Raw genomic sequence first — 22825 nt, 5'->3', positions numbered from 1 at the left:
TAAGTAGCTGGCGTGGCGTGCAGGCTGCAAGCCAGCTCAGAGCAGCTCAGCCCAGGCCCCAAGCAGCTCAGCACGCAGGGTGACATCTCACCTTTGAAGCAGCTGCAAATGTTTTTCTCTGTGGTGAGTCTCTGGACAAACCGCTGGGGTTTTCCATTCTGAAATAACACAGCGCTGGCAGATGGGTCATTTCTTGAGGTCAAGATGATGGTCTCAGCCTCTTTGTTCTTTTCCTGTTTTTTTGGTGTGTGTGTCCCTCCTGGACTTGAACTTGGGGCCTGGGCACTGTCCCAGAGCTTTTATTTTTCCCCTCAAGGCTATTGCTTTACTGCTTGAGCCACAGCTCTACTTTTGGCTTTGGTGGAGATGAGACTCTCAAGGACTTTCCTGCCCGGGTTGGCTTTGGACTGCGATCCTCCTATCTCAGCCTCCTGAGTCGCTCAGCTCAGCTTCTTGGGAGTTGCACGGTCTTAATGCTGATACTGCACGCCTGGTGATCACCTGCTGGTGCAAACTGGGCATGGAAGAAAGGCGATGCTAGGGAAGGCTTCATTAGCTTCGCTTGCCAGGACACAGGATTCCCACACAGCAGGTGAACTCTCCGCTCTGGGAAAATGTCATCAAGAGTATTCATTTTAAAGAATGGGCAATTGGCAGCCGCCCATGGCTCCTGCCTGTCACCCCAGCTACTCAGGAGGCTGAGGTCTGAGGATCAGGGTTTGAAGCCAGCCCAGGCAAGAAAGTGCATGAGGCTCTTATCTCCAATGAACCACCCCCAAACCAGAAGTGGAGCTGTGGTTCAAGCGGTAGAGCACCAGCGTGGAGCCCTGAAGGGGTGAAATCCAGCAAAGAGCGCAAGGCCTTGAATTCAAGCCCCATCGCTGGCACACAAATAAACCCAAAAGGTACTGAGGTTCAAAGAGGCATCCCTGCCAGAGGAGTGGAAGATGGAGGAAATGGAGGACAGAAGCTGAGGTGTTGTTTGCTATTTGCCCGCCCACTGTGGCCACAGGAAGCAAGAACGAGTTTAGAGCCGTGACACTGTTGACACATGAGGAGAAGAGGGAGGAGAGGGAAGGGCTGACCCCTGAGCGTACCAGCAATCATTCCACCTGGAACTCCCTCCTGGGAAAGCGGCTAGAGACTGCTTAGCCTAAGCCTGCAGAGCACGCCTGTAATCCCAGCTACTCAGGAGACTGGGGTCTGAGGATCACAGTTCTGGAGATTTTTTTTTTTTTTTTGCCAGTCCTGGGTCTTGAACTCAGGGCCTGGGCGCTATCCCTGAGCTCCTTTTGCTCAAGGCGAGCGCTCTACCACTTGAGCCACAATACCATTTCCAGCTTGTTCTGAGTAGGTTTATTGAAGAGAAGAGTCTCACGGACTTTCCTGCCTGGGCTGGCTTTGAACCGTGATCCTCAGAGTTCAGCCTTCTGAGTAGCTGGGATGACAGGCGTGAGCCACAGGTACATAATAGGATCACAATTCAAACACGGAAAGTCTGTGAAAGTCTTTATCTTTCAACAAACTAAGCAAAAATCTGAAAGTGAAGCTGAGGCTCAAGTGGTAGAGCACCAGCCCTGGGTGAAAAACCCAAGTAAGAGCGTGATAGCAACCCCAGCACCAGCACCAAAATATCTATTTTAAGAGGAAAAAAATGATTAAAAACGGAGGCATCGGGCCTGTCATCCCAGCTGCTCAGGAGGCTGAGAGCTGAGTATCGTGGTTCAAAGCCAGCCCAGGGAAGAGAGTCCAGGACACTCTTATTTCCAATCAACCATCAAAAGGTCAGAAGTAGAGCAGCGGCTCAAGGGGTAGAGCGCCAGCCTTGAGAAAAGAATCTCAGGAAAAGTGCCAGGCCCTGAGTTCAAGCCCCAGTACTGATACAGAAAATAAGTTTACTTGAAAAAACCCAAAGTGTCTATTTATACTGTTTTAATTTTTGTTTGTTTTGCTGGTCCTGGAGCTTGAACTCAGAGCCTGGGCGCTGTCCCTGAGTTCTTTATTCAAGGCTGGTGCTCTACCACGTGAGCCACAGCTCTACTTCCAGCTTTTTCCTGGTTCATTGAAGATAAGAGTCTCGTGGACTTTCTTGCCCAGGCTAGCTTTGAACCATGATTCTTAGATCTCAGCCTCCGGAGTAGAATTACAAGCATGAACTACCAGCCCTCGGTCATTATTTTCATTTAATTAAAAGTGGACTCAGTTGGTAGAGTGTACGCATCGCAGGTATAAGGCCTTGAGTTCAAATTGTAGTACTAAATAAATAAATACAGTAAAAAAATAAACCAGCACATAGGTGAGCAAGAAATTTAATTTGCAACTCTTCTGTACAATCTTGTCATGTGCTTGAACTCCGCCTGGGTGTTGTTCTTGGCTCCTTTTGCTCAAGGCTAGCTCTCTACCACTTCTACAGCTCCACTTCTGGCTTTGGCTGTGATTCGTTGGAGATCAGAGTCTCATAGACTTTCCTGCCTGGGCTGGCTTCGAACCGTGATCCTCAGATGTCAGCCTCCTGAGTAGCTGGGATTACAGGCGGGAGCCACCGGATGCTCGGCTACCCTTGTCATTCTTACAGATGTATTTCTTTTTCTTGTCACAGTTCTCACAAGAATAAACTTCTTCTGACTTGTAAGACTGACACTGTCGCTGCATTTCAAATTCAGGAGAAAAAGGCCTAAAACAAAAGAAATATCATGATTATCATGAAATTTAGTAACAGTCAACCTCTGAAGTAATATAAAACCTTCATTTGTGTGTGTGTTTGACATTACAGGGTCTTGAACTCAGGCCCTACCACTTGATCCACAGCTTTATTCCAGCATTTTGCTGGTTCATTGGAGATAAAAGTCTCAGACTTTCCTGCCCAGGTTGGCTTTGAACCGTGATCCTCAGATCTCAGCCTCCTGAGTCGCTGGGATGACAGGCGGGAGCCACGGGTGCCTTGCTGGGACTTACATCTTATATTAATAGAATTTTGTTGCTGTTGTTGGTTGTGGGGCTTGAACTCAGGGCCTAAGCATTGTCCCTGAGCCTCTTTGTGCTCAAGGCTAGCACTCTACCCCTTGAGCAATAGTGACACTTGTTTGTTTTTTGTTTGTGTGTGTGTGCATTTTATTTTGAATGGTTAACTGGAGATAAGAGTTTCATGGGGACTTTTCTGCCTAGACTGGCTTCGAACTGTGATCCTCAGATCTCAGCCTCCTGAGCAGCTAGGATTATAGGCGTGAGCCACTGGCGTCTGGCTTATTAACATAATTTTAAAATACAATTTCTATGTTATTTACTGTAAGTTAGTGTAATTTCAAAATAAGAAGAAATAAATTTAAAAAAAAAGAGCCATCCCCAGCAGAAATGCTGGCAAAATAATCCTCAAAATACTGGACAGGAGGTATGGTCCAAGTGGTAGAACACCAGTTGTGACCAAGAAAGCCGAGGGTGAGTGTGAGGCCCTGAGTTCAAATCCTCACACACACACACACACACACACACACACACACACACAGTCTCTCTCTCTCTCTCTCTCACACACACACACACACAGTATCTCTCTCTCCCTTTCTCTCTGTTAGGGGAATACTTACCCATTCAAACACAAAGCCTGATCATTCTCCTTCTTCAGTAGTCTCTGTTTTCCAGTGGTATTGTAGAACCCCTCAATCCAAAAGAAAGAGTTCAAAGAGAAGAACTTCTGGTAGTAAGAAACACAGGCGTAAAGTTCTTATTGTTACCTTATCACCTGCATGGAATTACCTTTAAAGAATTAACATCAGCTGGGTATCACAGCTCACACCTGGAATCCTAACTATGCAGGAGGCTGAGATCTGAGGATCAAAGTTCAAAGACACCCTGGCAGGAAAGTCCATGAGATTTTTAGCTCCAATGAACCAGCAAAAACTGAATGTAGAGGTATGGCTCAAATGGTAGAATGCCAGCCTTGAATGGAGAAAGCTAAGCAAGAGCGTCAAGACATGAGTTCGAGTCCCAGTACTGACATCTTTTTTCAAACCCAGCATCAGACATATATATTTATTGGATTCCTTCGGCCCGTGTAGGGTGATAAATGCAAGACTATTTTAGATATCAGCAACATGGCAATGAAAAACACAAATGTGGCCAGGCACCAATGCCTCTCGCTTGTAATCCTAGATGCTCAGAAGGCTTGAGATCTGAGGATCAAGGTTGGAACCAGCCTGGAGAGAAAAAGTCCAGGAGACTCTTATCTCCAATGAACCACCCCACAAATTTTACTTACAAAAACCAGAAATTTTCGCCTCTCAAGAGAAACAGAAGATGAATAAATGAGTGACAAATGTAGGGAAGGCGTATTGGAAAAGGGCAGAAGAAACGGAAAAATTTTAGTGTTTAAAGAATAAACTTTTTTGTGTCCATGTGTCAGTCCAGAGGCTTGAACTCAGGGCCTGGGTGTTAACCCTGAGCCTCTCTGGGCTCAAGGCTAGTGCTCTACCATTGAGCCATACCCCCACTTCTGGCTTTTTGGTGGTTCACTATAGATAACGGGTTCACGGACTTTCCTGGCTGGGCTGGTTTTGAACCATGATCCTCAGATCTCAGCCTCCTGAGTAGTCAGGACTACAGGTGTGAGCCACAGGTGCCTGGCTGAATAATAGATTTTAAAAGAGATGGTTTCAACTCAAAGGATTTCAATTCAACAGTTCAAAAGTGATGGGGACAAACAAGTGGTTTAAGGATTCAGGTGGACCTGTTGCAACAATGAGAAGTACAAAATGTCATGTCAAAACCAACTTTACAATGTCGGTGTGGGGGGGGAGGGGGGTATAATTGGGTGGGGGGAGGGGGGAGACTGGGAAGGGAGGTGAAGGGTAAACAAAGGAGGAGGCTGCAATGCTTGGTAAGAAATGTATGCATTATCCTGTCCATGTAATTGTAGCCCCTCTGTACAGTATGTTCTCAAATAAAATAAAATAAAATTAAAAAAAAAAAGTTCAAAAGTGGTAGAGCTCTAGCCTGGAGCAAAAAACAAAACAAAACAAAAAGCCTTAGGGACAGTGTTCAAGTCCAGTACCAAAAATAAATAAGCAAATAAATAAATAAATATTGTTTACACATTCCCTTCTCATGAAGTGAACTTTTCAAATATTCCTGCAAAACACTTCTCACAATATATATAGAGCCCTTCCTCTATGCTAATTGGTTATTCCTTATTTATTTTCTCCAACTTATTTATCATTCGGTATTTCTCCATTATTTATCTATTATTTGCCAGGGAAAATGGAGATAAAAGAAACTAGATCTTAGGGCTGGGAAGGTGGCTCAGTGGTAGAGCGCTCACCTTACATGCATGAAGCCCTGGGTTTGATTCCTCAGCACCACATAAGCAAAAAGAAAAAAGCTGGAAGTGGCGCTGTGGCTCAAGTGGTAGAGCGCCAGCCCTGAGCTGAAGAGCTGAGGGACAGCGCCCAGGCCCAGAGCTCAGGCCCCACAACTGGACCCCCCCAAAAAAAAAAAATAAAAAAAGAAACTAGATCTGCCCTTCAGCCATTCGCTAGACAGAAGGGAAGCGGGACTTCCAGGGCAGCACTGGTCGGATGAGGATTACAGGAACCTGCAGATCACCCTGCGGTTCCACCTACCATCTCTTCTCCATCCATGAGCAGGAGGCTGGCACTGTGGGCTGCGCAGGCGCGCTGGCTGTCTCTCCAGGTCAGCATCTCCTTGGAGAGGTAGTAACAGCAGCACCGGAACCAAACCCAGTGCTCTGGGCAAGAATCCTCAAGAAGCGCTAGACAGAGAGGCTGCGTTATTTACTGCGTCCACTAATTCTGACTTCATGAGGTATGAACCACTCACCCTAAACTGGGTGTGGGGGGCTCTTGCCTGGAATCTGAGGATGGCAGTTCGAGGCCGGGCCCAGGCAAGAGAAAGTCTGTGAGACCCTCATCCCCCACGAACCACCAAAGCGCTGCACATGGAGATGCGGCTCAAGTGGTGGAGAGCCACAGCCAGAAGGAAACAAAGAACTCAGAGACAGCTCGCAGACCCTGAGTTCAAGCCCCAAGACTGGCATAAACACACACACACACACACACACACACACACACACACACACACACACACACACACACACACACGCACACGCACACACACGTACACATGCATGCACACACGCATGCATGCACACACATATGTATACATGAATGCACACATACATGCATGCACATACATACACACATGCATGCATGCATACATATATACATGCATAGGGAAATAGCCATAGCTTACCTTTCTGCTGGATCGCTGGTGTCTTTTCAAAAGACGCTACAAAAGGAAATCAAACTGGCCGTTAGACCTTCCTTCATTGTCGCGCACACAAGCTAGCTGAAGAAAAGTCTTTGCTCAATAAAAACAAATTGGAGATTTTAGGTTCTAGACAAAGGAGACCATTGGGGGGCGGGGTTCAGGGCTTCTGCGGGGCTGGGCTCTGGGGAGCTGGGCAGTGCCAGCTGGGGTGGGGGGTAGAGGAGCTGCTCACGCTCTGGGGTGACAGCGGCCAGGGTGAGGGTGACAGCCATCAGGAGCAGGCAGGCAGCAGCCAGGCATCCAGAGACAAGCTTCCAGGGGAAGGGCGGGGCACTCCCTGGGAAAGAATGGAAATCCAAAGCAGACTCAGAGGCAGGGGGAGGTCGGGTGCTGGTGCTCAGGCCTGCCATCCCAGCTCCTCAGAAGGCTGAGATCTGAGGAGTGCTGTTCCAAGCCAGCCCAAACCGGGAAAATGCAGGAGACTCTTCTCTCCAATGAACCGCCAAAAAAAAAGGCCAGAAGAGGCGGCGTGGCTCCAGCGGCAGAGCGCCATGAGTGAAAAAGCCCCGAGTTCACATTGCAGTAACGGCACTAAAAAATAAATACAATAAAACATGCATTTCTATGAGAATTATGAAATGCTTGAGGGTTATTGCCTTGGATTTTTCTTCTTTCTTTGTTAGTCCTGGGGCCTGGGTGCTGTCCCTGAGCTCTTTATGCTCAGGGCTGGCGCTCTACCACTTGACCCACACCACCACTTCAGAATTGTTTATTGGAGGTAAGTGTCTCACTCTGGCATGGGCTGACTTTGAACCGAGATCCTCAGATCTCAGTCTCCTGAGTAGCTGGGATGACAGGCGTGAGCCACGGCACCCGGCTTGGGTTTTCTTTTCTTGATTCTACCCTCCTGTTATTTATTTAAATTTTGTTTTATTTAAGAGAATTAAGCAGGACACAAACTGAGACTCAGAAATAAAAGCAACAGCATCCCGCTACGGCTGGCCTCGAGCCACGATCCTCGGATCTCAGCCTCTCGAGCAGCTGGGATGACAGGCATTGAGCACTGGCTTCTGGCTTCAGTAGCTGTTTTGAATCATTCCCTGAACGTTTAGTGACTCTGATATTTTACCTTTGTCAGTGTCGGGTTCTGTGGTGTTTCTCTGGGTTTTGTGGCGCTGGTGGTGTTTCCGTGGCTTCTCCATTAGTGGCATTTCGTGTGAAGTAGTGACTCGCAACGTTTTTTCTTCCATATGGGCGCTGAGGGGCTTTGCTTAAGGCAGGAAAAGCCACAGGCTCTAGTTCATCTTTACAAAGGACAAAGAAATCTCTGTGGGATGGGACTGGGCAGGTGGCTCAGTGGCAGAGCGCTCGTCTAGCATGCATGAAGCCCGGGGTTCGATTCCTCAGCACCACATACACAGAAAAAGCTGGAACTATCACTGTGGCTCAAGTGGTAGAGCGCCAGCCTTGAGAGCAAAACACCTCTGGGGCAGTACCCAGGCCCTGAGTTCAAGCCCCAGGACTGGCCAAAAAAAAAAAAAGAAAAAGGAAATCTCTGTGGGATAAAGGTGCAAGTATCACCTAGGAAAGGCATATTTGAGCAACAATTAAACTTATGATTGCACTTATTTATTATTACAATTATACTTAACTATACCTATGATTATCCTCATTTATAAAGTGAAGGAATAATTTTAATCAGTCGTGGGGCTTGAACTCAGGGCCTGGGCACTGTCCCTGAGGTCTTTTGCTCAAGGTTAGTGCTCTTATCACTTTGAGCCATAGCTCCACTTTGTTTTCTGGTGGTTTGTTGGAGATAAGAGTCTCACAGACTTTCCTGCTCAGGCTGACTTTGAACTGAGATCCTCAGATCTCAGCCTCCTGAGTGGCTGGGATGACAGGTGTGAGCCATCAGTGCCCGGCTAAAAGAGATACTTTTTAAAAACTGACATCCATTATATAAATGTCCACAATAGTTTGAAGAATCAAAACTAGAAAATCATGCCACCAAAATAATTAAAGGAAATACAATAATCCAAGATTTCAGTGTTATCTGATTAATAGTGTGTGTGTGTTGGTCCTGGGGCTCGAACTCAGGGCCTGGGTGCTGTCCTTAGGTTCTTCCACTTTAGCCTGGTTCTCTATCACTTGAGCCACAGCTCCACTTCTTGCTTTTTTTGGTGGTTCACTGGAAATAAGCATCTCATGGACTTTTCTGCCTATACCGGTTTCAAATTGCAATCTTCAGATCTCAGCCTCTTGAATAGCTGGGATTATAGACGTGAGCCACTCACTCACATCCAGCAAGACGCTGGCATTTTTAGACAGTCCCTCTATCTAGACTGGCCTCTGTCTCCCAAGTACTGGGGTTATAGGCATGTACCGCCATACCAGCCTAATCAAGTCTTATAAGAAAGTATTATTTAATAAACAATTTACAAAGCAATTATAGATATAAATAAAGCTCCCCAAATTGTAAGCCTATTACTCTCTGGTATAATGGCAGGTTTCATCTTGAAGTTAAGTAGCAGGACAGGAAATTTTCTGCCCACACTCCTGGAAATCTGATACTTACGAACCACGCTCTCTTAGAAGCTAGGATTAAAGTACGCAGTGAAGCCAGGCACCAGGGGCTCAAGCCAGCTTAGAGGATCATTGTTTGAATCCAGTTCTGGGCGGGAAAGTCCACGAGACTCTTCTCTCCAATGAACCAGGAAAAAGCTGAAAAGGGAGCTATGATTCAAGCAGTGGAGCACCAGCCTTGAGCAAAGCAAGCTCAAGGACAGAGTGCAGGTCTGGGAAGGAAGGGAGGGAGGAAGGGAGGGAGGAAGGGAGGAAGGAAGGAAGGGAGGGAGGAAGGGAGGGAGGGAGGAAGGAAGGGAGGAAGGGAGGAAGGGAGGGAGGGAGGGAGGAAGTAAAGAAAGAAGCAAGGGAAAAGGGAAGGGGAAGGGGAGGAGGAGGAGGGACACACACATAGCCGAGTTCCTGTGCCCGTGCTCCAGGCTGCAGGCCCCACAGCGGCGGCTGCTGGTGCGGAGCAGCTGGTTTGGAGGCCGGTGGTCCCGTGGAAGATCGTCCTGTGAGCGGAGACCTCAGGCTTTCCCTGGCCTTACACACCCAGCACTGTCAGAAAACGAGGAGAAACAATGCAGTCAACTCACCAGGGAAAAAGGCAGAGCAGACGTAGTAAAAGAAAACAGAAAAGAAGCGGAAACGTCCGCCAGGCTCAGCTTCAGACGTTTCCGTGTGTGGAGGCTGCGGGGCTGGGGGCTGGAGGCCGGAGGAGGGAGGGGAAAGCCGGAGCTCGAGGGAGCATAGGGACATGGAGACACCCAGACAGACAGACACACAGACAAAGAAAGATACAGAGAAAGAGACAGAAAGTGACACACAGAGACAGAGAGAAATAGAGACTTAGACAGGACAGAGATACAGAGACAGACAAGAAAAGAAGAGACACAACCTAGATGCCCCACCACAGATGAATAGATCCAAAAATTGTGGTATCTATACACAATGGAATATTATGCAGCCATTAGAAATGACAAAATAATGCCATTTGCAGGGAAATGGATGGAGCTAGAAGGAATCATGTTGAGCGAGGTAAGCCAAGAACGAAGAGACAAACAGTACATGGTCTCCCTGATAAGTGGATGCTAAATCCAAAATGTTAGGTGATATGACAAAACTAACAGGACTTAAGAAACAAAGAACTCCCACTCATCTGGTTGAACCACTACCATATATCCCCATGCTGCTGATCACATATATGGTATATAACATGTGAGCACCGTTATATATTACAGACTGTGATAGACAATTTGCTCCAGGAAAGTTAAAATGAACTTGTGACTTTAAATGAGCATCATTATTCCACAATTCCGGAAATTAAGTAATCACTTAATCACAATCAAAAAAAAAAAAAAAAAAGAACCTTGGGGAAGGGAGGGAGGGAGGGGATGGTAGGGGGAAAACAATGGAGGGGGTAACAATGTTCAAGAGGAAGTGTACTCATTGCCTCACTCATGTAACTGTAACCCTCTGTATGGTATCTTTACAATAAAAAAAAATTTTAAAAAATGGGAGAAATGATTAAATTTTAACATTTTAAAATTAAAAAAAAAAAAAGAGACACAGAGACATAGAGACAGACAGACACATAGACAGAGGCAGAGACACCTAAGACAGAGAGAGAGAGAGACAGAGAGACGGGGGGCAGGGGGGGAAGGGAGGGGTGCTAGGCTGGAAACATTATTTCTCACCCTCCCACCAAGTTGACGCCTAGAAGATGGAGAAAAGGTCCCCAGTTTCTACATGGAGATCCCAGACGGAGACCCCATGTCACTTACAGCTTTCTAGAATTCTCCACACACGTTGGAGAGGCGAGGGTGGCTGGCGGTGTGGAGGGCGCCCAAGGAAATGACAGCGTTCACACCTCCTGAGCAGGAAAACCCGCACAGCGCTGAGGCTGCCAGGCCAAGCATTTATTTATAGAGGTGAGGTGGTTTTTTCCCCCCACTTTGTTGCTGCTCGTTTTTCTTTTTGTCTTGTTGGCTTCTGTCTTTGGCGAGGCGGGCACAGAAATGGAGGGACAGGTGAACAAAGGCAGCCAGGTCCTCACTGGACACCATGTGGAGAATCAGCTCTGCCACTTGTGGGTGGGGATGGGAGGGAAAAATTGGGATCGAGGGAACGGGGGACACTGTCCAAAAAGAAATGGACTCATTTCCTGACTTACCTTATGTAGTAAGTTACTTTTGCAGCCCCTCTGTACATTACCTTCATCATAACAATAGTGACTCACTCCTGTAACCTCGGCAACTCTGGAGGCTGAGATCTGAGGATCATGGTTCTAAATCAGCCTGGAGAGGAAGGTCCATGAGACTGATCTCCAATAAACCACTAGAAAACTGAAGTGGAGCCATGGCTCAAGTGGTAAAGCACCAAAAAAGCTCAGAACAGCACTCAGGCCTCGCGTTCAAGTCCCGTGACCCACATACACAATCAGGAGCTCATACAGAAGGAAGGGTAATGGATCCTAAACAGAAAACGAGGTGAGATCCAGGAAATGAAACACCTCTGCACCAGCACACGGGAGGTGGAGTGGACAAAACTCCCTAAACCTTTATTTTTTTGTTTTGGGTTTAATTTTGTCAGTCGTGGGGCTTGAACCTTGTCCCTGAGCTCTTCAGCTCAAGGTGAGTGCTCTACCACTTGAGCCACACCTCCACATCTACCTTTTTGGTGGTTCATTGGAGATGAGTTTCACAGACTTCCCTGCCTGGGCTGGCCTTGAGCCGTGATCCTCAGACACCAGCCTCCTGAGTAGCTGGGATGACAGGCGTGACCGCCCACACTGCGCTTGCAATTTTCTGGTTACTACTAAAGTGGCTCAGCCCCTCCCCCCCTTCCAGGTCCTGGGAGTTAAATGGACGCAGCCTGCCACCTGGTGGCTACAAGAAGAATAAATAGCCTCCAGTCTGAGCGACATGTGGGTCGGCCTCCTTACTGGCTCACCAGTCACTCAATAAGAAATGGGACTTGTGCCAAGTCCCACCAGACCTCTTGGGACCACGAGCACACTCCAGGCCGGGTAGGGTGGCTCACCCTGTAACCCCGGACACTCAGCTTGGAAACTTCACACACACACACACACACACCTGTATCAAATAAAAGCACTTCCAAACTCAAGGTGTTATTTTAAGATTACGCAGTTATTTTATTTCCTTGGCCTGGCCGCATTGACTCCATTATACAAGAACTCACAGCTGACAAAAGCAGACATCCGCTTACTTATCCCCCACAGGAGGATCTTTCCTTAGCAGAGATGGACTGAAATGTAATGTCTGAGTGCAATTCCTGCTCCTCACCCCCACGGCAAAATAAACCAAACAGGAAGAAAGAAAAAATAGGGTCAGGCCTACACTGCGGTCCTGGGCAGGAGGCAGCCCTCTGCGGCTCCGGCTGCTGGGAGGGAGGGACGATGGGGAAGGGGCACGACCCCGCGTGATTGACAGGTGGAAGGAAGCTCCTGCCCTCAGATCCGCCCCCTCACTGCCTGCGGCCTCCTGAAACTCCAGGGAATGAGAGGGGTGAAGGGTCCACTCCAGCTTTGTGCGACTGCACCATGCAGAAGCATCTTTACACCTGAGCCCGGGTTCCCAAGAGCAAGGGAGCTCCATCTAAACATCCGGGACGCTGCATCCCATCACGAGGGGGCGGGGGGTAAAGAGACACTTTGGGGACCAGCCGGAAGGCTTCATGTGCAGTGGGTGGGTGAAGTCGATGCCATGCCCAGTAGAAGGGAAGCAGGGCGATTTGTCCTTGGCTTAACTCCCCTGGGCTCTCTCCCCCTTCCCCCAACTCTGAAGGGGGAGAGAGGGACCCCCCCCTCCCCACACACGCACACACGGATTCCCAGCCATCACCCCGACCTCTGTGAACAGCAGCCCATCGCTCCGTCCGCACACGCTGCTGAGGAGGCAGCAAAAGAAGAAGAAGAAGAAAAGGAATCATAGAAGCGCGGGAAAACCAGGCTGGGTGCGCGCAGTGTAATGGCGTCGTGCCCTCCGCTGGCCTCCTCTGCGGGGCCTCTCCCGCCTGCCCCGCGTCCAGGCGCCCACCGTCAGTTCCCATAGACGCTCTCGTCGCTGTAGGCTACGTACAGGAAGTAGTCCTCCTCATGGTTGTCCTGGGGGGAAGAGAGCATCACGGTCACTCTTCTCTTCCATTTCTTTTGGTGCCGGCTCTGGGGCTCGAACCCAGGGCCGAGGCACTACTGTCCCTGAGCTCCAAGTCAGCACTCTCCCACTTGAGCTACCATCTGTGATCCTCAACTCTCAGCCTCTTCCTGGGTAGCTGGGGATTACAGGCATAAGCTGCCACGCCCAGCCTCATGTCTCCAGAGTTTTTTTTTATAGACAATACAGTTTGACCCTGACTAATTGCAGGGTGAGAAGAGGTTAGCTTTACTATACTGGTTGCCTTCTCAATCTACAAAATGGGGGTAAAATATTGTTGCGACTATACTAAAATAGTATGCTCCTTCTGGGCACAAGTGGTTCCCAGTGCTCAGGAGGCTGAGACCTGAGGAGCACGGCTTTGAGCCAGCCTGGGCAGGAAAGCCCTTGAGACTTACCTCCAACAAACCACTAGAAAACTGCAAATGGAGCTGTGGCTCAGTAATCAAGTGCTAGCCCCTTCAGCAGGAGCTCAGGGACAGCGCCCAGACCCTGAGTTCAAGCCCTAGGACACCACAAATAAATAGTTTAAATGTTCCCAACAGTAATAAGAGTGTATACAGGCGATGCTCTGTAATTTACTGCGGTCACGAACCATCCTGCCATTTCAATAAATGCCAACCTAGCAGCCAAGCCCTCGCCAAGCAAGAGGAAGAGATTTCCCTAGGATTCACTATCCTGGGGTGGGGGAGGGGGGAAGAGAGAAGGTTGCATTCTTCTAGAACAAGAGGCTTGATCCCCCAGGGCCTCACCTGGTCACGGGATCCATATACCCAAACCTGTGCCCTCTTTCCAAGGTTAAGTTTTATCAACAGAGCCAGCAGGCGCGGGTGCTGGCGCTGGGCCCTGAGCCCTTACCTCATACAGCTGGCCCATGGTGGCGCTGGTGGGGGGGATGGTATTGTTGACAAAGAAAAATAAGGCGTCCTCCGGGCGCAGGTGGATCCTCTTCCGGATCAAGAAGTAGAACTGGCCGACTGGACAGAAGCAGCACGGGCCGGAGGAGAGAGCAAGGGATCAGCGCAGGGCGCTTCCAGAACACAGTTCCATCCTGTCCCTCCCCTTTCGGACATGCATGTGCCAGCTTGCTTTGCATTTTGTCAATCTGGGGCCTGAACTCAGGGCCTGGGCGCTGTCACTGAGCCCTTTCTGCTCAAGGCTAAATGTGCTACCACCTTGAGCCACAGCTCCCCTTCTGGTTTTCTGGTGGCTCATTGGAGATCAGAGTCTCCTGGGCCTTTCTTCCCTGGGCTGGCTTTGAACCAGGATCCTCAGATCTCAGCCTCCTGAGTAGCTGGGATGACAGGCTGGAGCTACAGTGCCCAGCAAAGGCGGATTTTTGAAAACTAAGTGAGATAAGGTGATAAGAAAGAGCAACACTTAGAATGGAGCAGCGATGTATCGTTTTTGGGTCAGCTGGCTCTGGGCAGCTCCCACGGACTTCGAGAAGCATGCCGCTGTGCAGCGAGCCTTACCGGTGAGGTCAGAGGGCACCAGGTACTTCCTCTTGTCCAGATCAGGCACGCGGGCTTTGGGAGCCTTCTCCACGATGACCTGGGGGGACAGGACAGCAGAGCTGAAAGCCCAGCCGGGTATGGCGACTCATGCCTGTAATCCCACCTACTCAGAAGCTCTCGCGCTGAAGCCAGCCTGGGAAGGAAAGGTCAGGAGACCATCTCAAATGAACCAGCAGAACGCGCAAAGTGCAGCTGTGGCTCAAATGGCACCGCGTCAGAGCAAAGGTTCTGAGTTCAAGCCCCAGGAGTACCAGCACGTAACAAAACTTATTGCTTCATTCTGCCTCTTAAAACTATATTCAAGGCCTTTTAACAACTTGTAATTTAGATCCTTACTTCTTTCATTGGTATATTGTTTCGATACTGGGGCTAGAACTCAAGGCCTCAAGCTCAAAGCTGGTGCTCTACCTATTTAGCCACACCTCCACTTCTGGCTTTTTGGTAGTTTAGTGGAGATTAGACTTTCACAACCCTCCAATATGAATGAGCCTCCTGAGTAGCTAGAATGACAGGTAGAAGCCAGTGCCTGGCTGGTCATGAACATCTTTTAAAGTAGTTCCTTTCAACTTATACAACCACTTTGGAAAGCAGTCTGGAGGGGCCTTAGAAAGCTAAAGATTGACCTCCCTTACGACCCAATCATACCACTTTGAGGCATCTACCCTGAACAACAGGAACCAATATACAAGGACCCGTGCACCTCCATGTTTATTGCAGCACTGTTCACAATAGCTAGGATATGGAAACAACCCATGTGCCCCACCACAGGTGGGCCTGTGGTATCTATACACAATGGAATATTATGCAGCCATTAGAAATGACAAAATAATGCCATTTGCAGGGAAATGGATGGAGCTAGAAGAAATCATGTTGAGCGAGGTAAGCCAAGGGCAAAGAGACAAACGGTACATGGTCTCCCTGAAAAGTGGATGCTAAATCCAAAATGTTAGGTGATATGACAAAATTAACAGGACTTAAGAAACAAAGAACTTCCACTCATCTGGTCGAACTACTACTAAATATCTCCATGCTGCTGATCACATGTATGGTGTATACGTGTATGCTGTTATATGTTATAGACCATGATAGACAATTTGCTCCAGGAAAGTTAGAATGAGCTTGCGACTTTAAATGAGCATCATTATTCCACAATACTGTGAAATTTGGAAATTATGTAATCACTTAATCACACACACACAAAAAAAAAACACCAGAAAACTAGAAGTGGCGCTATGGCTCAAGTGGTAGAGCATGAGCCTTGAGCTCAAGCCCCACGACTGACAAAAAAAAAAGAGAGAGAGAGATCTTTCATGCGATCGTTTCTAACATATTTATAAGATTATGTCTTTGTTGCTTTGTATGTCCCTCTTCTATGGTACAACCCCTGTTTTCACTATATATGATGTTGGTATATGTGGAGGGGTAGGGAAAAAACAAATTGTAAAAACAGGGATACAGGGGGACCCATTGCAACAACGAGATGTACAAGTCGTTATGTCGAAAACGAACTTTACAACTTTGGTGGGGGGAGGAGGGCTGCGTGGGGAGGGTAGGATGGGAAGGGATGGGAAGGGGAAACAAAGGAGGAGGCTATAATGCTTGATAAGAAATGTGCTCATTATCTTGCCTGTGTAATTGTAACCCCTCTGTACAGTATTTTCACAATAAAAATATATTAAAAAATGTAGTTCCTTTCAACTTGAACTTCTAAAAGTGATCCCTTTCTGGTTTTTCTTGGCTGTTGTTTTCCATGGCTAATATTTCAAATCCCCTGAATTTCACCTGTTAAACTTGGGCTTCAGGAATAACCAGAGTTGGGTTTATAGATTGTAACTGGACTGCATCTGTCTGTGAGCACCTCACCTCAGGGCAGGGAAGATTACTGGTCCTGCCTGAGGGCAAAGAGAAACTTCTAGAAAAACTGCTCCAAACATAAACCTTAGGGCTTAGCGTTAAGGCCCCAGGTTTCACCACACACAAACACACACACCCCAAACAAAAACAAAAGTCTCAATCCTTAGGGAGCCCAAAGGCAGGCTTCAGGAGGGTAAAACCCCTCCAGCCCATTTCTCCCAAGGAAGTTAGGGGTGGTTTGTGCCAGTACCTGGGCTTGAACCAAACCCTGGGTACTTCCTTTTTTTTTTTTTGCATTGCTGGCTCTTACCCACTTAAACCACACCTTCACTTCTAGCTTGGTGGTACCTCGCTGGTGATGAGGCTCTGGGATTGTCTTAGCTGGCATCAAACTGCCATGCTCAGATCTCAGCCTCTCGAGTAGCTAGGATGACTGGGGAAGGGATGATAGCTTCTCAGCCAGGGACTGGAGGCTCAAGCCGGTCATTTTAGCTATTTGGAGGCTGAGATCTGAGGATCACTATTCAAAGCCAGTTGGGAAGGAAAAGTCTGTGAGATTCTTTACCTCCAACTAACCAGCAGAAAGCAGTAAGTAGTGATTGGCTCAAGTGGTAGAGGGCCAGCCATGAGTGGAAAAAAGCAAGCAAGAGAAGGAGAGCCGGAGGAGTTCAGGTCCTAGTACAGACAAACACCAGTAAAAAGTTAAAGCTACTCAGGAGGCTGAGGTCTGGGGCCAGCTGAGGTAGAAAGTCTGGGGGACTCATCTCCAATCATCCACCAGAAACCAAAACCCCAAACCCGAAACCTAGATGTGGCCCCAGGCCGTGAGCAAAGGAGCTCAGGGTGAAGGCGAGGGCGAGTCCCACCCAGGGGTGGGGTGGGGGGCTTATCTTGGAGATTAGACGCAGGCACTAACGGGAAACAGGGAGGGTGAGGAGAGAGAAGGTGGGAAATGGAGAAGAGCTCAAGTTTGAGGAAACAAAGGAATTGGAACTGGATACGGGACCCGTGTGTGTAGTTTGTGGTTCAAGCACAGCTTCCAGAACGTTCTTGGACGGGGGTCTTCGCTGACCCCAGTCCCTCAAGGAGGGCGCGTGGCTGGCGGGCGAGGCTGGCTGTGCGGTGGACCACACTGAATTCTGGTTCAGGCCAACAGCCCCGAGCTGAGGGGATCAGGACAGCCATGGGACGAGCTGGACAGACACGCGCGGGCCGGGCCGAGGCGCACCTGATCCCCGCTACCCCAGCCCCCAACGAGCCCCGGAACAAAACAGACAGACAGACAGCACCCAGAACAAGACAGACAGACAGACAGACGGAACCCAGAACAAGACAGACAGACAGACAGACAGACAGACAGACAGACGGCACCCAGAACAAGACAGACAGACAGCACCCAGAACAAGACAGACAGAGAGACGGCCGGGGACGGAATCCCAGCTCTGCCCGGGCGGCTGGCCGGGCCTCGCGCCGCGTCCACCGCCTGGGGTGCGGGCGCCGGCCGCTCCCGCGCTCCCAGCCGTGCGGGAGGCCCAGGGCCGAGCCTCCTGGTCCCGCCGTCAGCGCAGCCCGGCCCGAGCCCCCGGCGCCTTCCGTCTGTCCGTCCGTCCGTCCCGGGCCCTTCCCCCCTCCGCCTTCCAGGGGGGCCGCGCAGACCGGGGGGGGGTGAATGCCCGGATGCTCAGCCCCCCCCCCCGGCTGCGCGGCAGCGTCGCAGGGAGCCGACCCCGGCCGGGTCGGGGGCTCGGGGGGCGGAGCGCGGGGCCGGCCGCACGCCGGGGCCGCACCCCCCCGCCCCCGGACGCCCCGAGAGCGCCGCGGCCCCACGCACCCGCCGCGGCTCCCCCTGCGTGGCGCAGGAAGCCGTCCACGGCGCCGCGCACGCGCACACGAGCACGCGCACACACGGGCACGCGCCCGAGCCCGTCCCGCTGAGTCACGCCCGGCCCCCCTCAGCCTCCGACCCCGGCCCCCCTCAGCCTCCGATTCCAGCCCGGGCCCCCTCAGCCTCCGATTCCAGCCCGGGCCCCCTCAGCCTCCGACCCCGGCCCCCCTCAGGCCTCCGATCGCGGCCTCCGACCCCGGCCCCCCTCAGCCTCCGACCCCGGCCCCCCTCAGGCCTCCAACCCCGGCCCCCCCTCAGCCTCCGATCGCGGCCTCCGACCCCGGCCCCCCCTCAGCCTCCGACCCCGGCCCCCCTCAGGCCTCCGATCGCGGCCTCCGACCCCGGCCCCCCCTCAGCCTCCGATCGCGGCCTCCGACCCCGGCCCCCCTCAGCCTCCGACCCCGGCCCCCCTCAGGCCTCCGATCGCGGCCTCCGACCCCGGCCCCCCCCCCCCGCCCGCGCGCTCACCGGCACCCGGTCCGGGTACTTCTTGCGGATCTTCTCCCCCTCCTTCTTCCGGTACTCGAAGGGGTGGTCCTCTTTGTACTGGAACTTCATGGCGGCCGCGGGCTCCGGCGGCGGCGGGCGGCCTCCCGCTCCGGCCCGGCGGACGGACGCGCTCCGAGGGCCCGCGGCCGCGGCACCTCCGGCGGGGCCCGGCTCCGGCTCCGATCCGGGCTCGGGGTCGGGTCGGGGGCCGAGGGAGCGGGGCTGACGGAGCGGGGCCGAGGGAGCGGGGCTGACGGAGCGGGGCAGGCGCCGGAGCCGCGGCCGCGTCCCGAGCGCAGCGACACCACCACACCCGGCCGGCCGCGCGGGGGTTGTGACGTCACCAGGCCGCGTCCCCCACAGGTCGCGTCCTCGGCGAGCCCCGCCCCCGGCAGGCCCCGCCCCCGGCAGGCCCCGGCCACGCCCCCGGAGGCCCAGGCTACGGCCCCGCCCCCGGCAGGCCCCGGCCACGCCCCCGGAGGCCCAGGCTACGGCCCCGCCCCCGGAGGCCCCGCCCCCGGCAGGCCCCGGCCCCGCCCCCGGAGGCCCAGGCTACGGCCCCGGCCCCGGCAGGCCCCGCCCCGGAGGCCCCGGCCCCGCCCCTCGGAACCGTCCATTCTGCGGGTACGGGGGCGGGGGGTAGGGGACAGAGTCGCGCAGCCGCTGACGCGCCCTCAGCCCCGCGGTGGACTCCGCCGCCTGGGCCCGGGGCGGCGCGAGGCCTCCCGGCGGGAGCGTCACGACGACGTCCGCCGTCCCCGCCCCTCGGCGGCCCCCGGGCCGGTCCAGAACCCAGGTCCCGGCTGTGTGTCCAGTTGGACGATCAGAGCTGGGGATGGGGTCATCAGAGCTGGGGATGGGGTCATCAGAGCTGGGGATGGGGTTCATCATCAGAGCTGGGGATGGGGTCATCATCAGAGCTGGGGATGGGGTGATCAGAGCTGGGGATGGGTTCATCACCAGAGCTGGGGATGGGGTCATCAGAGCTGGGGATGGGGTTCATCATCAGAGCTGGGGATGGGGTTCATCATCAGAGCTGGGGATGGGGTTCATCATCAGAGCTGGGGATGGGGCCATCAGTGCTGGGGATGGGGTCATCAGAGCTGGGGATGGGTTCATCATCAGAGCTGGGGATGGGTTCATCATCAGAGCTGGGGATGGGGTTCATCATCAGAGCTGGGGATGGGGTCATCAGAGCTGGGGATGGGGTTCATCAGAGCTGGGGATGGGGTTCATCATCAGAACTGGGGATGGGGTCATCAGAGCTGGGGATGGGGTTCATCATCAGAGCTGGGGATGGGGTCATCAGAGCTGGGGATGGGGTCATCATCAGAGCTGGGGATGGGGTTTATCAGAGCTGGGGATGGGGTCATCATCAGAGCTGGGGATGGGGTCATCAGAGATGGGGATGAGGTCATCAGAGCTGGGGATGGGGTCATCAGAGCTGGGGATGGGGTTCATCATCAGAGCTGGGGATGGGTTCATCATCAGAGCTGGGGATGGGGTCATCATCAGAGCTGGGAATGGGGTCATCAGAGCTGGGGATGGGGTTATCATCAGAGCTGGGGATGGGGTCATCAGAGCTGGCTCCCACACGCAGCGGGAACGTCCACCCTTTAACACGGCTCAGGAGCCTGACCTGAAGCTCTGGAGCGCTCGCAGACCAACATGGAGGGCGCAGACTTAGATGCGAGGTGTCAGCAGGTGCCCCTGCCTGGACGGCGGCTGCAGGCCATGAGGGAGTCTGAGCCTGGCTCTGCGGATCCGCAGCCTCCAGGGCGGCGCAGCCTGGCCGCATCTCCATCCCCAGGACCAGCCGTCCACGGGGGGGGGGGGGGGGGGGGCTGCAGAGACCCGGCCTCCCACAGGCCCCAGCCTAACCGAAAACAAGTGCTGGGTGTGTCCAGCCTGGAGCCCTGGGCTGCCATCCCAGCCTGAGATCCGAGGATCTCGGTTCAAAGCCAGCCTGGGCAGGAAAGACTGGGAAACGCTTATCTCTGATGAACCACTGGAAACCTGGAAGAGGAGCTGTGGCCCAAGTAGTTAAAGTGCCAGATTTGAGTGAAAAAGCCCAGGAACAGCCCAGACGCTGAGTTCAAGTCCCAGGGCTCCAGGGGTAGAGGGCTAGCAAGTGCCAAGATGGAGGAGGGGGACAGGGGGAGGAGGGGGTAGGGGAGGAGGGGGTAGAGGGACAGGGGGAGGGGGAGGAGGAGGGAGAGGAGGGGGAGGAGGGGGGGGAAGAGGAGGAGGAGGGAGAGGAGGAGGAGGGGAGGAGGAGGGGAGGAGGGGGCAGGGGGAGGAGGGGGGCAAGGGAGGAGGAGGGAGAGGAGGGGGAGGAGGAGGAGGGTGACAGGGGAGGAGGGGGCAGGGGGAAGAGGGGGGTAGGGGGAGGAGGGGACAGGGGGAGGGGGAGGAGGGGAGGGGGAGGAGGGGAGGGGGAGGGAAGATGCGGTCTGGGGGCGTAGGCAGGCGCAGGGCCCGTGGGCACCCTGGGCCGGGGCAGGACCTCTGTCTGCCCTTTCGCAGGCCGGGAAGGAAAACAGAAAGTCAGCTCTTGCACAAGGAACCGAAGCCCAGCCTCTCATATTTATCCTTTCTGGAAAATTCTTGCAACACTGTGGGCGATCGGCCCAGGAGAGGATCTTGCTTAACAAGATTTTTGCACACGAAGAACTTCTAAGTGAACTTGCCCCCCCCCCCCCCATGGCCTCTCTTCTCTCTCCTGGACTTGGGTTTGGATTCAGGGGCTTGGGCCCCGACAGAATGTCCCCTCCCACTTGAACCACTCCCCCCCAAGCCTCCTTTTGCTTGCATTCTTAGGTCTTTGATCGTTCAGACCTGGATCATTCTACCTGCAGGGATTACAGCCATGCCCTCCCTAGCTCAGCCTGTGAGATATGGCTTGGGTTGGCCTGGACTTTTGCCTCCAGGGTCGCTGGGATTGCTGGGATTACAGATAGGAGTCACATGTCCGCATTAATGTCTTCACTTATTTAGTTAGTGTCACCATGGGGCTTAAACTCAGGGTCCGGGTGCTGTCCCTGAGCTCTTTCACTCCAGGCTGGTGCTCTATCACTTGAGCTGCAGCTCCACTCCTGGCTTTTTTTTTTGGAGATTAGAGTCTCACAGACGTTCCTGCCCAGCCTGCCTTCAAAGTATAATCCACACATTTTAGGCTCCTGAGTAGCTGGGATTACAGGTGTGAGCCACCAGTGCCTGGCTTTCAGGACCTGTTGGAGCAGACAACAAAAGCACAAAAACTCAGCTACACCCAAGGCTTTGAATAGGTTGATTATCTAACAGACAATAAATGACAAAACAGAGCCAGACTCAGATTACAGGCTCTTGCACGTGTGTGCATGTGCATATGCACACGCATGTGCACACACACACATCAACCAGGGCAAAAATGAGGCTGGAGGCATGGTTTAAGTGGTAGGGCACCTGCCTAGCCTGACAAAGGTCTTTTAATGCTTATTAGCGTTATTAATAGCCAGGTAGTTACAGTGTGTTTGTTAGCATTTAGTGTTAATGAGGCAGATGAGGGGTTTGGGGTGGGTGTTTGCCGTTCTGTGTGTCTGTGCCGGTCCCGGGGCTTGAACTCAGGGCCTGAGCTTTGCCACTCAAGGTTTGCACTCTGGCATGTGAACCATAACTCCACGTCAGCCTTTTTGCGGGTTTGTTGCAGGTAGGATCTCAGGGACTTTGCTCCAGATGATCAGCTGAGGATGTACTTTCCTGAGTGTCCGCTAGGTGGCAGAGAAGGCCTCCCCCCCCCCCCCCCCCCCCCACGAGACACCAACCCCAGGGACAGGAACAGCCAGGGGAAAGAAGCGAAGCAAAGCTCTTCCTGGTTTGTCTGCTCCTGCCAGGCCTTGAACTCGCGGCCTTGTGCTCTCCGGTGGCTTTTTTGCTGAACTCTGGTTCTCTACCACTCCATCCACAGTTCCATTTCCAGTTTTTTGCTGGTTCATTGGAGATGAGAGTCTCCTGGATTTTCCTGCCCTGCCTGGCTTTGACCTCGGTCTCCTGAGTGGCTGGGATTGCAGGCCTGAGCAGGC

At 52.5% G+C, this 22825-nt stretch overlaps 2 protein-coding genes across 7 annotated transcripts; both read right to left on the bottom strand.

Annotated features, from left to right (window-relative positions):
• Window positions 1–2310: 2310 nt before the first annotated feature.
• On the bottom strand, window positions 2311–11567 carry LOC138820121 (killer cell lectin-like receptor subfamily E member 1). Of its 6 annotated transcripts, none has more exons than XM_070011817.1 (10): window positions 11517–11567; window positions 10629–11116; window positions 9253–9402; window positions 8855–9000; window positions 7409–7549; window positions 6512–6616; window positions 6262–6297; window positions 5613–5761; window positions 3582–3688; window positions 2311–2674 (listed from the first exon to the last, which is right to left on the bottom strand). In XM_070011817.1, exons 5-10 carry the CDS (start codon window positions 7527–7529, stop codon window positions 2527–2529), a joined length of 666 nt encoding a protein of 221 aa, XP_069867918.1. In that variant the 5' UTR covers window positions 7530–7549; window positions 8855–9000; window positions 9253–9402; window positions 10629–11116; window positions 11517–11567; the 3' UTR covers window positions 2311–2526. The 6 variants fall into 6 exon arrangements, with proteins under 6 accessions (XP_069867918.1, XP_069867915.1, XP_069867914.1 ...); XM_070011814.1 differs by having other exon boundaries at window positions 7409–7860; window positions 11517–11566; XM_070011813.1 differs by having other exon boundaries at window positions 7409–7583; window positions 11517–11566.
• Window positions 11568–11974: 407 nt separating this feature from the next.
• On the bottom strand, window positions 11975–19094 carry Gabarapl1 (GABA type A receptor associated protein like 1). The gene is made up of 4 exons (XM_070011840.1): window positions 18744–19094; window positions 14495–14573; window positions 13878–13996; window positions 11975–12970 (listed from the first exon to the last, which is right to left on the bottom strand). The coding sequence occupies exons 1-4, from the start codon at window positions 18831–18833 to the stop codon at window positions 12905–12907; spliced, it is 354 nt and encodes a 117-aa protein (XP_069867941.1). The 5' UTR covers window positions 18834–19094; the 3' UTR covers window positions 11975–12904.
• Between the last annotated feature and the right edge of the window lie 3731 nt (window positions 19095–22825).

The sequence above is a fragment of the Dipodomys merriami genome, unplaced genomic scaffold (genome assembly GCF_024711535.1).
Source record: "Dipodomys merriami isolate MVZ:Mamm:240054 unplaced genomic scaffold, mDipMer1.0.p SCAF_84, whole genome shotgun sequence".
In the NCBI taxonomy this organism is placed as follows: domain Eukaryota; kingdom Metazoa; phylum Chordata; class Mammalia; order Rodentia; family Heteromyidae; genus Dipodomys; species Dipodomys merriami.
The sequence above is the reverse complement of the archived record's forward strand: the minus strand, read 5'-3'. Positions and strand labels throughout refer to the sequence as shown.

Excerpts from the sequence above, each read along its gene's own strand:
- Gabarapl1 (XM_070011840.1), bottom strand. The coding sequence starts at position 18,833 with ATGAAGTTCCAGTACAAAGAGGACCACCCCTTCGAGTACCGGAAGAAG. Across the intron at positions 14,574-18,743 it reads AGTACCCGGACCGGGTGCCG|GTCATCGTGGAGAAGGCTCC; the intron begins GTGAGCGCGCGG and ends CTGTCCCCCCAG. Across the intron at positions 12,971-13,877 it reads CCATGGGCCAGCTGTATGAG|GACAACCATGAGGAGGACTA; the intron begins GTAAGGGCTCAG and ends TCTTCCCCCCAG.
- LOC138820121 (XM_070011817.1), bottom strand. The coding sequence starts at position 7,529 with ATGGAAGAAAAAACGTTGCGAGTCACTACTTCACACGAAATGCCACTA. Across the intron at positions 5,762-6,261 it reads ACCAGCGATCCAGCAGAAAG|CGCTTCTTGAGGATTCTTGC; the intron begins GTAAGCTATGGC and ends CTCTCTGTCTAG. Across the intron at positions 2,675-3,581 it reads CAGGCTTTGTGTTTGAATGG|GCCTTTTTCTCCTGAATTTG; the intron begins GTAAGTATTCCC and ends CTTTTGTTTTAG.